The sequence below is a fragment of the Phodopus roborovskii genome, unplaced genomic scaffold, assembly GCF_943737965.1.
Source record: "Phodopus roborovskii unplaced genomic scaffold, PHOROB, whole genome shotgun sequence".
Taxonomy (NCBI): domain Eukaryota; kingdom Metazoa; phylum Chordata; class Mammalia; order Rodentia; family Cricetidae; genus Phodopus; species Phodopus roborovskii.
Genome location: NW_026126434.1, coordinates 16,813,713 through 16,828,665, shown reverse-complemented (window position 1 = coordinate 16,828,665; position 14,953 = coordinate 16,813,713). Strand labels below are relative to the sequence as shown.

The following is a 14,953-nucleotide window of genomic DNA, read 5'->3' as shown; positions in this document are numbered from 1 at the left end:
ACAGAGTACCACTCTGTTCACTCAGACTCCCATGGGCTTGGTACAACATGGTAGAACCCTCTTAAAAGCAGATGATGTTGAAGTTGTGTGAAATGATTTCTTCACTTATATGACACTGTGTGAATCACACCCTCCAACAGGTAGCACTTTTGATGGATTCTATCAAAGAACTTCACAGCACTGCAGGCCCACTCTAGCATCCAGTAATAATGTCCTTGCAAGATTAATGAACACATGTCTTAAATCTTAACAACTTTTAGCCAAGTGAATATTTGACTGGATCTTGCCTTCAAAGCAAAGGAAACCAAAGACATTCTCAAACTCTGTATCTGAAGTAATAAGACTAAATAATGAATTACAGTAAATATGTAAATTACTTTTTCAGCATCTTAAAATCTCAAACTGAACTTCTCTGTAAGGGTACTTACCACATTGGTGGTGTTTGGGGAGGCTCCATGATGCATTAGCTGTGACACAATATTTACATGTCCCATGAAGGCAGCAACATGGATTGGGGTAAGGCCCGACTAAAGGGGAAAGAAGAAAATGCTGGTTATTGGCTTATCATAAATGGGGCTTGATCATGTTTTTGCCTGCCTGACTGCCTGTTTCCATCCATCTACCTACATTCATCCACATGTCCACTCATCCATCTATCCATCCACCCACATATCCACCTATCCACCCACCCACCCACCCTCCCACCCATCCATCCATCCATCCATCCATCCATCCATCCACTCACTCCATTCATCCATTTATCTATCCACTCATTCACTCCATCTCTCCATGCATCTCTCCATGCATCATTCATCCACTCAGCCACAATCCACACATCCATCTTAACCAACTCAGGGGTCAAATGAAAAGACATCAAAATATCCCCCATTATGTCACAGATTCAATGAGGTAAATCTATAAGCATTACCATGACTTCCCTAAAGTAAGATCTGTGATCATGAAAGATTTAAGAAGATCTCTATTAAAGAAAGTAACATTTATTTTATACTTTTGATAGTGATTTAAGAAAAAGTGGAGAGGTTTATTCTTCTCTTACTATGGAATTTTTTCTTGTCCATGTGTATGTTTCTATGTGGGGCATGACAATAACATACACATTAGTAAAATGTTGACTACTAATTCAAGTACTGTTCTGGACTTGGAACTCCCATGAACTCTGTCTGAATAAGTGAAACCTATGATACATGAAGTAGCCAATGCAAACCATCCCTCTAACAAAGAGAATACCAACATTAGGCATTCCAATCATTCAATGTGTTAACACTATAAGAACTGTAAAGGGATGGAATGTATTTAAGGCACATTGAGAACAATAGTGTTTGCTTCAAACCCTGTGTACACATGAATACTTCCTTCCCTGAATTCTATGTCAGTGTAAGGCAGAACTGATTGGTTCTAGGGTATTTTGTATTGAATATATCCATGGATGAGAGCTATAGGGAGAGAAGACAAAAAGAGAATCTCAAGACAGGAATCTTGTGAAGGAGCTCAAGTTGCTTGTGCTACTCATATAATTTTGTGCCATTGTTAATTTTCAAAACTTCATTATAATATAAAATTGATAAAAAATATGAATAGAAAAATTGACACTTATTTTTAGAGAGAGAAAGCATAGTTATATAGAGATTTGAGATGTCAAAAACTACATGACAGGGCTGGTTCTGAAGCTCAATGGTAGAGTATTGCCTAGCATGGTTCAACACACACACACACACACACACACACACACACACACACACATATATATACACACACACATATGCATATATACACACGTATATATGCTATATATATCCACTTACATGCTAGATAACAATACACTAACATATATATACATACATACATACATACACACACACATATATACACATATGTACATATAAAAGTAAATGATGAAAGAAGATGAAGTATGCCTTCCCAGCCTCCAGATAGTGAAGATTGAAGAAGAGGAGGGCAGGAGCGTTTTTGTTTACAGTTTGGCAGCCCTTTCCAGGAACAGGGAGTCAGGTGTCAGGGAACTGCCCTCTCAAGTTCTCGGGGAGCTGGAGTGTGGTAGAGGCTTCTCAGTGCTGCCAGCATCTCTGAACACTAACACAGCTTCAGTTTGATGTTTGTCTAGGAGTCAATTCTGACCTCTAAGGGTTTCCCTGTGCTGAGATACAATCACTATTCTATACAAAAAAGCACCACGGTAATTAACACATAGACACAAGTCTCATGAAAGGGCAGATTTACACTGTTTTTTTCCAACCACGGTGTGCTGAGAATTTAGAAGTGTTTCGAGGCAAGGCAAAAATGCCACATACAAGCAATAGTTACAGGAGATTTGTGTCTGGTATCAAGCATAGGAAAAGACTTTCTTAACTGTGGGCTTGTGAGGACAGAAGGCTTGATCTGGAGGCTCTGGGGGTCACGGGAGCCATGGGGTCATAGATATGACTAGTGGATAAGACAGTGATAGAAACATGCCCGTGACTCTCCCAAGGAGAGCACCCAGGGCTCTGCATGCAGATTTCCTGGGAAAGGTGGCCTAGATATGCAAGAGCAGCCTGGCAAATGAGTGTGACACACGCACCTGCTCTAGGAGAAGAGCCAAGGCTAGAATTTGCAGACAGAGTTCCTGGAGTTGGGAAGGTGGAGAGGTTGAGTAGGGTGGGACAGTTTCTGTGGGACAACCCAGCCTGTTTGCCATGTGGAGACCCAGTGCCTACTAACATGGATGGATTCTCACTGTGGGTTCAGAGGAAAGACACAGGGCTTCTCTGCTCTCAACTGTAGCACCCCCATACTTCATTCACTGTAAACCTCCACACAGAACAGTCCTCTCTCATAGCATAGGGACAGGTTTCCCAGCCTAGACACACTGACAGTTCCAGCCAGCCAGCTGCAGCCAAGTGTGAATCAATCATCCATTGATGACACAGCCAGCCTCTACCCAACCGATGACAATGAAACTCCCCTTACAAGACAAACTGCCGTCCACAAGAGAAATAGTACATGCAAGATTTATCTCAGCGCTCCTTTGCATAGTGGAGTCCACACTTTGACTGTGTGTCCTAATACATTTCTGTCCTGGGGTACATTTACATCATCTCCTGACCCACTCGCTCGCACCCATGTCTGCTCACTCCTTGAGAGCCCTTTCTGAGAAGAGAGAAGAACATGGCTTGCGATGATAACACAAGCAAAACTAGCTGCTTCCCTGGAGGGGACCCCCAGGTTGCTAATGCTATACTCTCTTGCCCCCTGAACCCCAATAGTGCCCTCCTCTCACCTCGGTTACCGCTTGTATAGATGCACCATGCTTTAAGAGGAGTTCCATTACTCTGATCCGGTTCTTTTTGCAGGCGATATGGAGAGGGGTGAAGCCGTTCTACAAGGGGGCAAACACATATATCTACTTAACTCCATTCTATGGCAGTCACTTCCACTGTGGGCAGCAAAAGGCGTTTAGGAAAATGAGACCAGAACCACAAGAGGTTAGACGCATGGCTCTCCTTTCCTGTAAGGAAAAGGATTCTGAACGAAGGAAATCCTATTAAGGTTCCCAGGTTGGTCATAAGCAAGTATGAGTTGGTTGTAAGTTCCTGGTAGAGAAAGGCAAAAAACGTTCATTTACTTCCTTATTTTGGAGTTCAGGGTTTTAAGTGATTTTTTTTTAAAAAAAGTTTTATTTGATTTTTGACTCAGAGTCTCATGATGCCAGGCTGGACTCAGACATGTGCCTTCTGATTGCTTTATTTTTAAATTATTATTTTATGTGTATGGGAGCTGCATGTGTATCTGTGCACCAGGTGTTACAGACAGTTCTAAGCTGTCATGTGGGTGCTAGGAATTGAACCCAAGTCTTCTGGAAGAGCAGCTAACATTCTTAACCACTGAACCACCTCTCCAGCCCTTTTACTTTTCCCTTTGGATTGTTGGGACTACAGCCATGTGCCATTATACTAGTTAATGTCCTTTTCCTTGCTTTTTTTGGTGGTCATGGGATCTTTAAATGCTTGTGCCACCACTGATCTGCCTGATCTCACTCTAGCCAGTTAGTCCTTCAGATTAACCCTGGTTGACTTATAATGACTCAAGTGCCCACTCTCTTCCTGCCTCTGGGCAATTCCACAAGAATTACAAACCTTACTAAATCAGTGCTGTCCAGATTTGGAAACTTAGAACATCAAAATCCTATATTCTGAGAGGAGGGATTTGTCTTCAAGAGAGACATTAGTGTCCCGCCGCCTCTACCTGGATCCCCAAGCATTAGATCTGAAGTTTTGCCTCCTGTGACTCAGTGGCTGGGGATCAGAGTAAGCTCACTGAGCATTTCCCTTTATGTATCCAAGTATGGAAGCTACTGTTCCCTTCTGCCTCACTTCAAAGACAAAAGCAGCTGGGGAAAACACCAGGCCAGTGATCTAAGTTTGTTTATATAGTCAACCTTTGTCAGTGCCTGCTCAGACTTGTCCACCTGTGTGACATGCTAGAGAGTTTCATTTATTCTGTAGCCTTAAGACTCAAGCACAACCCAGGAGGTAGAGGCAGGTGATCTCTGAGTTTGAAGCCAGCCTGGTCTACAGAGTCTGCAGGACTGCCAGGGCTAACATAGAGAGAGCCTGTCTTGAAAAACCAATCCAAACCAAACCAAACTGGGGCACAAGCTTACTCTAAAGACTCCAGGACTTAGATGACTCAACAATATTTAGCTCATTTGCCGAGTGTTTAATCTCATAAAAGAATTGACTTTTCAGCAAATTACCCACCAGACTCTGAGACTGAGCAGCCCATTTCAACTGTTAGTAGCTCAATGTGCAATATCAAAATTCACCCGCCGTGCAGGCTGAGGGTGAAGCCACAGCACATGCTTCCAAGGAGGTTCCTAGGACCATTTCTTTGGCCACAGAGTTCATCTAGGGGTAAGTGTGTACAATGCCCCTCTGTTGGGAAAACTTTAGTCATAGGAAAATGAGAGTTGAGCACACACCCTGCTTTAAGCCCCCCCCCCCTTTTTTCTCTCTCTCATATGGAAAAATGAGTGAGTCATGGCCACTCAAAGCTCCCCTCCCTCGTCAGAGGCTTTTGACACACTGGGCAGGTCAAACAGCTCCTGAAATGAAAGCCATTGAGATTACAATGACAAAGGAGTTGCCTGCCACGTATGGAATTCCAATCCCCTCCCCCTCCACCCAAGGCCAGAGTCTCAACAGTTCTGAAGGACAATGCAGCAATGGAGGAAAGCAGACATCTATCTGCCTGGAAGGCTTGATTGGAAGCAGCCTTTCCTCAGATTTGCTAGCAAATAGATGGTGTGTCTAAAGCTAGGCATTTTCTTTCTTACCATGAGCACCAAGTGCTTACCCTGAATGAAATATAAACACTTTGTTAATAATTAATTATTTCAGCAATAACATTGTCTTATCGAGAAAAACCAAAGGTTGACATCATGTCAGCTCACAAATTCTTGGTCAGATATTATTATTATTTTCAAGACATTGTGTCACTATGTAGCTCTGGCTGACCTGGAACTTGTTATATAGACCTGGCTGGCCATGAACTCAGAACTCTTCTGCTATTATGTCCAGTTGCAAAGTTGCTGTGTGTGTGAGTGTGTGTGTGTGTGTGTCTATGTATGTATGTATATATGTATGTATGCATTATGTATGTATATATATGTATACACACATATGTAGATGTATGTATATATCTATTTTTTTCTGAAACAAAGTCTCTTTAAATCAAGCTGGTTTTGAACGCATGGTAATCCCCCTGCCTCAGCCTTACAAGTGCTGGGATAAGAAGTTTAAAGGTTTAGGCCATCATGCCTGGTTTGCTTCAAGATTTGACTTGTCAGGAACAACAACTCAAATGTCTAATAGTGAGTGACCTTACTGCAGTTAGGCAAATGAAGCTGGCCACGTGGGTCTTTTTGTTACTGTGTGCTGTCAGGGTTTCACTCGTGTGAGAAGAACACTAGTGAGACCCTGAATTGCTTAGACGGCTTTGTTCCCATCAGCACAGGAGGCTCTGTCCACTTCCAAGGACATTTGCAAAGATTAACAAAGTATGCCAATTTCATGGACTTTCCATCATGTCATTATCTCTGGAAGACAATCCCTCCAGAGGCAAGGCGCCATGTGAGACACTCAGGCTGGATGGACAGCTGGATGGCAGGACAACAGGACAAACTCACCAGGGCTTTGGCATTGGGGTTAGCTTTCTTATCCAAAAGAACCTTGGCAACTTTGTAATGGCCACAGTGGGCCGCCACGTGGAGGGCAGTCAGGTAGTCGTTGGTGACATCGTCCACAGGCACATTGTGCTGCAGGAGGAGTTGGACGCAGTTTAAATGGTCCCCTTGTGTAGCCATGTGCAATGGAGACAGTCCATTCTGGAACACACAAGGAAAAGAGGACTCAGTGCTTTGCCTTATTAACTCAAATGAGCCAGATACATAACAAATGCAAACGTGTTAAAAACTCCAATTCTTCATTTGGAAATACCTTATGTTTTTAAAAGGTGATGACAATTGTTTTGGATGGCACCTGCTTTGAAAAAAAATCTTCCTTTTCTCATGCCAACGAAAAACAAACCATCAAGGGCAATTTTCTTTCCCCAATTTAAAACTTCTATGGGTTGTATGAGGGCCCAGAAACTCACTGCATTTTTAGTAGGATTTCTTATCTTTCAAAACTACAAATAAATAAATACATACATACACAAATGAATAAATAATTGAAGGAGAGTTGATTAGCAGACACTGGTTTATTACTCATTTTATTTACCCTTGTAGATAACTAGAGAAGTACAATGTTGCAGATACCTCATTACCTCATTATTTCATCTCAATGGGCAGCAGGGAAACCTCCATCCATTTCTAGAAATCTGGTGCCCCCGTGTGTCAATGATGAGTAAAAGAAAGCCACTGACTGTGGACCCAGTAATGTGACCTCAGCTTAAATCAGCTTGGCTTTAGTCATAGTCATGTACTTTGTGAAGAAGCTGAAGATTTATTTCAAAGATCTCAGAGAAGAAATGAGTAGAGGAGGCCTTAGGTTCAAGCCACAGAACCAAAGGGAAAATGGTCTGGAGTGACATTCTCTCTTCAGTGGATGTTTGTTCAAAGATAGTGAAGCAAGGCTGGTTAGGTCAATGTCAATCTTCTCAAGGTTCAGTTGAGTAGGGGAGCTAAGTGGGCAAGCCTGGGAGATTTTCAGCAGGCCCATTTACAGTGAGGAGGTCTATAGTTACTAATGATATAATTTAGCATATTAAATAAGCCAGACAAACCCTTTCCTCTCTAACAAAAACAAATTCAGTTTTTTTGTTTGTTTGTTTTTTCCTTAAATTATTAGTATTTCTTTTTTTTTTTTTTTTCAAGACAGGGTTTCTCTGTATTGTTTTGGAGCCTGTCCTGGAACTCTCTCTGTAGACCAGGCTGGCCTCGAACTTACAGAGATCCACCTGCCTGTACCTCTCGAGTGCTGGGACTAAAGGTGTGTGCCACCAACACCTGGCTAACAATAGTTCTTAAAGATCTGATAAACATGCTTGGGGAACCAAGTGCATCTGAATGATCTGAGATCAGTTATTTCCTCTACATTTATTGTAACAGGACATGGAAAACTCCAAGACAAAGCAATATGAAATCACTTAGCCATGCCCACACTCCCACTGAGGGGCATATATTTCCAGTATTTGTGCTCCTTAAAGGCAAGACATTTATGTTAGTATTTCCCCAACCTGCCTAGCAGAGAGTTCTGCAGAGAAAAAAGATAAAAGCTCAATAAATACCAATATGAATTTGAATACTTGGGCCACCAATGGGGAACTGGGATGTTCCTGCCTAAAGTACACCCCCCCCAACATTCTGAACTGAGGTAGACACTGAAGGTGTCACCAAGGGCTGGGACATTTCCCATCCGACACTGCCACCCACGGGCATCTGTGCTCCCTCCCTTCTGCCAAATCCTCTGTTGCTTTATGTTTTCATAGTCTTACAGAGAGGACTGAGTAAACAAATCTGAGAGAACATGTGACATGCTAGCGACTGTGAGTGGGAAGTGGTGTCAAAGACAGAAAGAAGGCTCTAGCCTAGTGAGATTTAACCATCAACTTGACATGCCTAGAGTTGCCTGAGCTGGAAGGCTCAATTGCAGGAGTGCCCAAATCAGATCAGTCTGTGTGCCTGCCTACAGGGGCTTGTACTGATGGGTAACAGAGGCAGGAAGGTCCAGCCCAGGCAGCCAGCAGGTACCAATAGCACCAGAGAGGTTCTTTCTAAACAGTGTAAGGAGAGAGAGCCAACGGGAAAGGCACCCTCCTCAGGTGATACCAACTTAAAAACACGGTGAGCACAGGCAGGGCAAACAGTCAAAAATGTCTATTTGGAGGGTCAGGGAGATGGCACAGCTGGCAAAATGCTTTCTGCACAACACGGAGGGTCTGCGTTTGATCCCTTGGGACCAACATAAAAAACCAGGCATGGCAGCACATGCCTGTTATTGCATGTTAGGACAGAGACGAGGCTCCCTGGAGTTGGCTTGCTAGCCTAGGCTCAGTGTGAGATACTGAGCAGGTGCATGAACATCCAGGCCAAGGATTAGCAACCAGCCTTCTAAAACAGCAGAGCCCTCAGTGTATTCCAGATCCCAAAGCCAACGGGTGTGTGGGTTCCCTGCTGCAACCAATTTCCAGTTGTTCTTGTGGTGGCTAAACATGGAAACAGGGAGGAAGATGCACATTTGATTTTGTGAGCTGACACGAGGGTTCCAGAAGACTGCTGGGAATGGAAAGGGTAGGCAGCCTTACCTGTCAAATGCCATGTAGTGGGGGCATAGACAAACAGAATTTTAATGTTTTTAATGTTCATGGAACTGAGAGCCCAGTGTACGACAGGCTAATGCTCTACCATTAAGCTGAACATCCAGTCCCAGCCTAGGAACTCTCAAGAAATAAACTGGGGGAGGAATGTAGAAAAAAAACTCAGAATCCAGCCAGAAAGTAGATCTTTTCTAGAGTTTAAAACAGCAGCCAGCTGAGCTCTGAAAGTCTTATTGTGTAACATTAAGTAGTAAGCAAAAGAGACCAAAAATAACAAATGAAAAAAAATGGCTTTACTGTAGAACACATTATACAGAAAAGCTTTATAAGCTTATTTTGCAAGTGTGCATGTGTTTGCATGTGTGTAGGCATACATGCATGAAGGTGTGTGTGTACTTGTGCATGCATGCAGATGGATAGTCTGCCTCGATCACATTTCACTTTGTTTATTGAGAGAGGGTCTCTTGTTGAACCTACTTCATACCAGTTCAGGCTAGTCCAGCTAGTAAGCTGTCTCTGCCTTCCTAATGCTCGAATTGCAGGTGGTGACCACATCTGACTGTTTTTTTTTTTTTTTTTTTTTTTTTGTAGCTTTTCTATGGGTGCTGGTGATCTGAAGCATAGTCCTTGTGATGACAAAGCGAGCCTTTGCCCTCTGAGCCATTTCCTGAGTCCTCCAATTTTCTTGAGTGCCTCTAAGGATTTGACAAACTTATATTGCATTTAGCAGTTATGGTGTCTATGCTTTCCTCTCATTGAAAAGGCTCAGGTGAAAAATAAAGGTGAAGGGAATCTGGTCTGAGCACAGCACAATGTTCAGAAACCGAAGACCTTACCTTGGTTTTTGAAAGGATAGGTGCAGCTCTGTCAAGCAACATCTCTACCACCTGCTCATGGCCACTTCTTGCCCCACAGTGCAGTGGCGTCAGACCATCCTGTGGAACAAAGGAGGCTCTGTAAGTTAATGACATTAATGGTGTTAAGTACCTCTCTCACAGATACAGTGCATCATCTATGACTTGTTACTGTATAAAACATCTAGGATGCTGTGGGCCAGGGGTCATCAAAGATTTGCTTATGGATCCAATATACTGATTTTCTATTTTAAAACCGAGAATTACATTTTCGTAAAAATAAGCCTGAGAGATTGAACTGTTTGCACTTGCCTGTGGCAGGGATTACAAGTGTAAGTCCTGTGTTTTCCATGGGTTCTGGGGGTTGGAATCAGGTCCTCATATTTGCACAGATACTTTGCCAACTAAGCTATCTCCTCAGACCTAAATGCTTAAAGAGGGCTAATGAGAGGAATTTTATACCGTTCAGCCTTCCTCTTGCATATCCATACACCTCACTCCCTGCACACTTTTTCTTAATGTAACTGTGCTTGAGTATGTACTAACCACTATATTATATCCTCTAGAATAAACATAGAAACTTAATTTTAAGATAGCTATATTGATTTTTTTTCTTTTAGAAGACAGCTTCTAAATATCAAAATAGATCTGGTTGGGATGATTAATTTATAATTAAATAATTTGTTTAAAAATCCTTTTAATGAGCAGGATGGTGGTGGCAAATGCCTTTAAGCCCAGCACTTGAGAGACAGAGACAGGGGGACCTCTGAGTTCGAGGACAGCCTGGTCTACAGACCGAGTTCCAGGATAGCCAGAGCTATGCAGAGAAACCCTGTCTCAAAAGATGCTTTCCCCAAAATCCTTTTAATGAATTGTCCATGACCAGTTCACATATCTGCTACTAAATATGACACTGTTAGAATGAGTCAGACTTCAGACCATAAAAATCATCTGTCATTTTTGCTTCTACAGATGTTAGTGGGGATAAATTTTGTTTGCAAGGTAGACTGACTTGTAACAGTTACAGTACAAGCTCTCTGAATGTGGTGAATTTCACATCAAAGTACACTAAATATTCGAGTCAATATTGTTTCATTGCTTCCTTTTACTTTTTGTTTTTCAAGATTTATTTTATTTTTTATGTGTTCATGTCCTTGTGAGTATATGCCATGTGTACATGGGTACCTTCCAAGAATAGAAGAGGGTGTCATATTTCCTGGAGGCAGAGTTACAGGAGGTTGTGAGCCCTCCAACATGTGTGCTGGGAACCAAAGTTGTGTCCTTTGATAGAGCTCAGCAGTTCTCAACCTGTGGGTTATGGCCCTTTGGTGGTCGAGCCACCCTTTCACAGGGGTTGCCTAAGATCATCCAAAAAACACAGATACTTACATTATGTTCATGGCAGTTGCAAAATTACAGTGATAGAGTAGCAATGAAAATAGCTTTATGGTAGGGGATCACCACAATGTGAGGAACTGTATCAAAGGGTCACAGCATTAGGAAGGTTGAGAACCAGTGCCCTGGTTCTTGAAATGTCATTGTCGGTTTCATCAGCAGCAATGGATTTATGACCCATTTTGGCAACTCTTCTGGTAGGCATACGAATTTATTTCCCATCCATTTGGAGTAACACAACTTTCAACAGGACATTGATACTTTGCCTTCTTCTTTCATTCCTCCCCTCTCAGAGCTTTGCATGCCTAGATGGTGGATCTTCCTTCAGTTCAGACAAGGACCAGCTGCTAAGGGATAATTAGGAGACCCAGCAGGGAGCTGAGTGATTCTCTAGTCACTCAGAGAAAGTGTCCAAGTGTTCCTGGCCTCCTGGAGAGGTTTTCACAGACAAGTTGGCTTCTGTACTCTCCACTGGGAAGATCCCTCCAGATAATGAAAACAACCTAAAGATAATCATGTCTACCAATACACTAGTGTTTGATTCAGCATACCAGATTCACTCTATACCTGACTGGACAGCTCTGAGAAGTAAGGGTGATCACTGTGATGCTGCCACATGTATAAATTACTACCACTTTAAGGAGCATAGATTGGTTGGTTGGTTGTTTTGGTTCAGTTTTTTTGAGTCAGAGTTTCTCTGTGTAACAGCCCTGGCTCTCCTAGAACTCACTTCGTAGACCAGGCTGGCCTCCAACTCACAGAGATCTGTCTCCTCCTGCCTGGCAATATTTTGTTCTTTAAAAACAAAATGTCAGTCACAAATAGTATATAAGCTAATTGTAACTTTCTGCAGGGACATGTAACTATCCTTCCTTTGATGCTGATTTCAAGTGTTCACTTTATATTTCACAGCAATGTAGTTTCCTGGAGAAAGTCACTGATAAAGCAGAACACAGGAACCAAGCAACCAAGCAACCAAGCAACCAACCAACCAACCAACCAACCACTTAAACAAACCCACCTCCAAGACCCAGAGATTTCCTAGTAACAAAATACCTAAGCATGTCTAAGGAACAAAGCAGTGGTGACTCTGCCCTACCCACTGCTCTAAAACAACACACACACACACACACACACACACACACACACACACACACACACTGCCACTCACTGCTGCCAGTGAACTAAAATTTCAAAACTGCAGAGACACTAGAATACATGTAGAAAATGCCAAGTTAAAGTCCTGAAGAAAGAGAAGCATTCCGGCCGTTCTTCTTCATCCTGGAAGTTAGTCCCACACCAACATGCCAGGTATCACATCACCTCATATGGCCATCTCAGAAGAACATGCTAGGATCACATCACCATATGTGGCCATCTCAGCAAAACATGCTAGGATCACATCACCGTATGTGGCTATCTCAGCAGAACACATCACATACCACATGTACCATATGTGGCCATCTCAGCAGAGTATGGTACACTATAACATGCACCAAGTATGGCTGTCTCAGCAGAACATGGTACATACCACATCACCATATGTAGCCATCTCAGCATAATCAATTGCAAGCACTGACTCTAAATAGTTTTGGGCATAGTGCTCCAATTTGTGGACAATTTTATTGAGTCTACCTTTAAAAGTAAGTTTTTATTTTGAAAAAATTTGAAGTACTTCAGACTTCAGGAAGCCAGGTTTGGTTTTTGTTTTGTTTGTTTTGTTTTTTTGTTTGTTTGTTTTTGTTTTGTTTTTGCCTCATCTTTATATAGACCTTTCTCATCTTTATGTAGATTTTTGTGAAGACACCATATAACTGTATTCTCATAATCATTCCTTTGCTAAATATTGGAAACTCTAGGTATGGACAGAGAGATTGAACTATGAGTAAAGGTATTTGCTATGTAAACCAGGAGACCTGAACTCAATCCCCAGACCCTTGCAAAGGTAGGAGATAAGTGACTCTACAAAATTGTCCTCAGATATGTGCACTGTGACATGAACACACACATATCATATACACACAAATAACAATTAATTTAAAAAATTAAGCCCTTGGGGTTTAAAGAGGTTTAAAGATTACTCTCCCAATGATGAATGGGCTGAATTCAGAATGCAGCCAGAGGGGATGTGGGCACAGCTCAGGTCCTGAGTCCAGCAGGTGTGTGTGTGGTCTTATGCCCAGCACTACAAGGGCGTTTGCCAGGCGAGGCTCTGGTTAGTAGAGATGAGTAAGGGGCAACCAAGGGGCAGTGAAGACCAAGTCTGTGAGCTCAGATCTTCAGTCGCTGCCACCCTTCTTTCTGCTACAGTCTAATGTTTGTACCTCTGCTGTCTACTCCAAGTAAGTGGAGCCTATAGACTAAGATTTTCTTATCAGTAGGGGAGCCAGGCTCTGCCATGGTTGCCACCTCTGCTCTCTCAGTCACTTTGCTTCAATGCAGTCAGCTGCTTCCCAAGGTCACATTCTTCAATTGCTCTAAACTGCAAAGAGCCACCAACAGAACTCTTTCGAGACTTAATACTAGCTTCTTCACACCAGCTACAAATGTGATCTGGCACTTTTCAAATTGCCTGAGCCTTCAAGGAGAGTCCCAGCAGGAGATTCACCCCATAGGGAAGCAAGGCAGCCTGTCATAAAGGCCAGCTGTACAGGTGGGGCTGGCTGAGCTCCAGGGACACTTGGAGGTCAATGTGAGTTAAGGTAAGGTAGTTAGTGAGCAGTGCATTTGTTTGTTTTTGAGGCAGGGTTTCTTTGTGTAGCTTTGGAGCCTGTCCTGGAACTCACTCTGTGGACCAGGCTGGCCTCAAATTCACAGAGATCTACCGAGCAGTGTAGTTTTTATAGTCAAGAACACCGAGGTTGTGCAGCTACTCGGTAAGACTTAAAACTGTGTATACTCAACAAGCCATACTTGATTCAGTCAAAAAGAGTATAGAAAAGCAGCAAACACGATATTTTTTTTTATCATTTGGACAAAAATAAAGTAGCATGAACTTTGAACTTCTTTGCGCTTAAAAAGCTGTGTGACAGCTTCCCTTTCCCAGCACAGATCTCTGTTTAGGAAGGGTTCCAGTAACTGCTTTTCACTTCTCTGTGAAGTATAAATTCTTCAGAGTGGTGTGGCGGAGGAGGCTCAGTGAGTGAGAGTGTTGGTGAGCAAGCTTGAGGACCCTAGTTCAGATCCCTGGCACCCATGTAAAGAACTGGTCATGGTCATGCACACCTATTGACTCAGCCTCAGCACTGCTGCTGCTGATGCAGTGTTGGGATGTGGGTCAGGAAGATGCTGGGGCCACCAGCCTAGTCTAAAGCCAGCAAGCACCAAGTTCAGGGAGAGATCCCATCTCAAGGGAACATGGCAGAGAATAATGGAGGATCAGACTTGACAAAAATCACCCCCTGGCCTCCACATGGGAACACACACCCACAAATACCAATACATGCATGTGCTAAATTAAAATAATTTTTCAGGGTGGCATTCCAGGACTTTTAACATCTAGCCTGGCTTCACCCTAGATTTTTCTGTTCCCTTCCCCTGTTCAGTGACTATACCTTGTGGCTGTCCCTGCCATAAGCCACTCTTTTGAGAGACACTTTATTCTAGGATCCAAATCCTTGCTGTTTAACACTAGAGCATCTCCTCTCCATCCTTTCCTCTTTCCTCTCTCTCTTTATTCTCCCTATCTCTCCCCTCTCTCTCTTTTCCTTGAGATAGCATTTTATGTAGGCCAGGCCATCTAGGATGACCCTGAACCCTGAATACTCCTGAGTGCTAGGATCACAGTTGTGCACCACCATAAGTACTTTACCCACTGCTAGTGGCTGAACTCAGCTTCCTGCTACATTATCAGAACATATCCACTACTTTTT

At 42.8% G+C, this 14,953-nt stretch overlaps 1 protein-coding gene across 5 annotated transcripts in view; it reads right to left on the bottom strand.

Annotated features, from left to right (window-relative positions):
- Ank3 (ankyrin 3) overlaps positions 1 to 14,953 on the bottom strand; it is a 300,411-nt gene that overhangs the window by 137,935 nt on the left and 147,523 nt on the right. For all 5 annotated transcript variants that reach the window (XM_051186874.1, XM_051186873.1, XM_051186875.1 and 2 more), the window contains 4 exons: positions 9,669 to 9,767; positions 6,203 to 6,400; positions 3,296 to 3,394; positions 429 to 527 (listed from right to left, as the gene is read on the bottom strand). In XM_051186874.1, the coding sequence (XP_051042831.1) occupies positions 429 to 527; positions 3,296 to 3,394; positions 6,203 to 6,400; positions 9,669 to 9,767 (495 nt within the window). The remainder of the gene's footprint in view (positions 1 to 428; positions 528 to 3,295; positions 3,395 to 6,202; positions 6,401 to 9,668; positions 9,768 to 14,953) is intronic.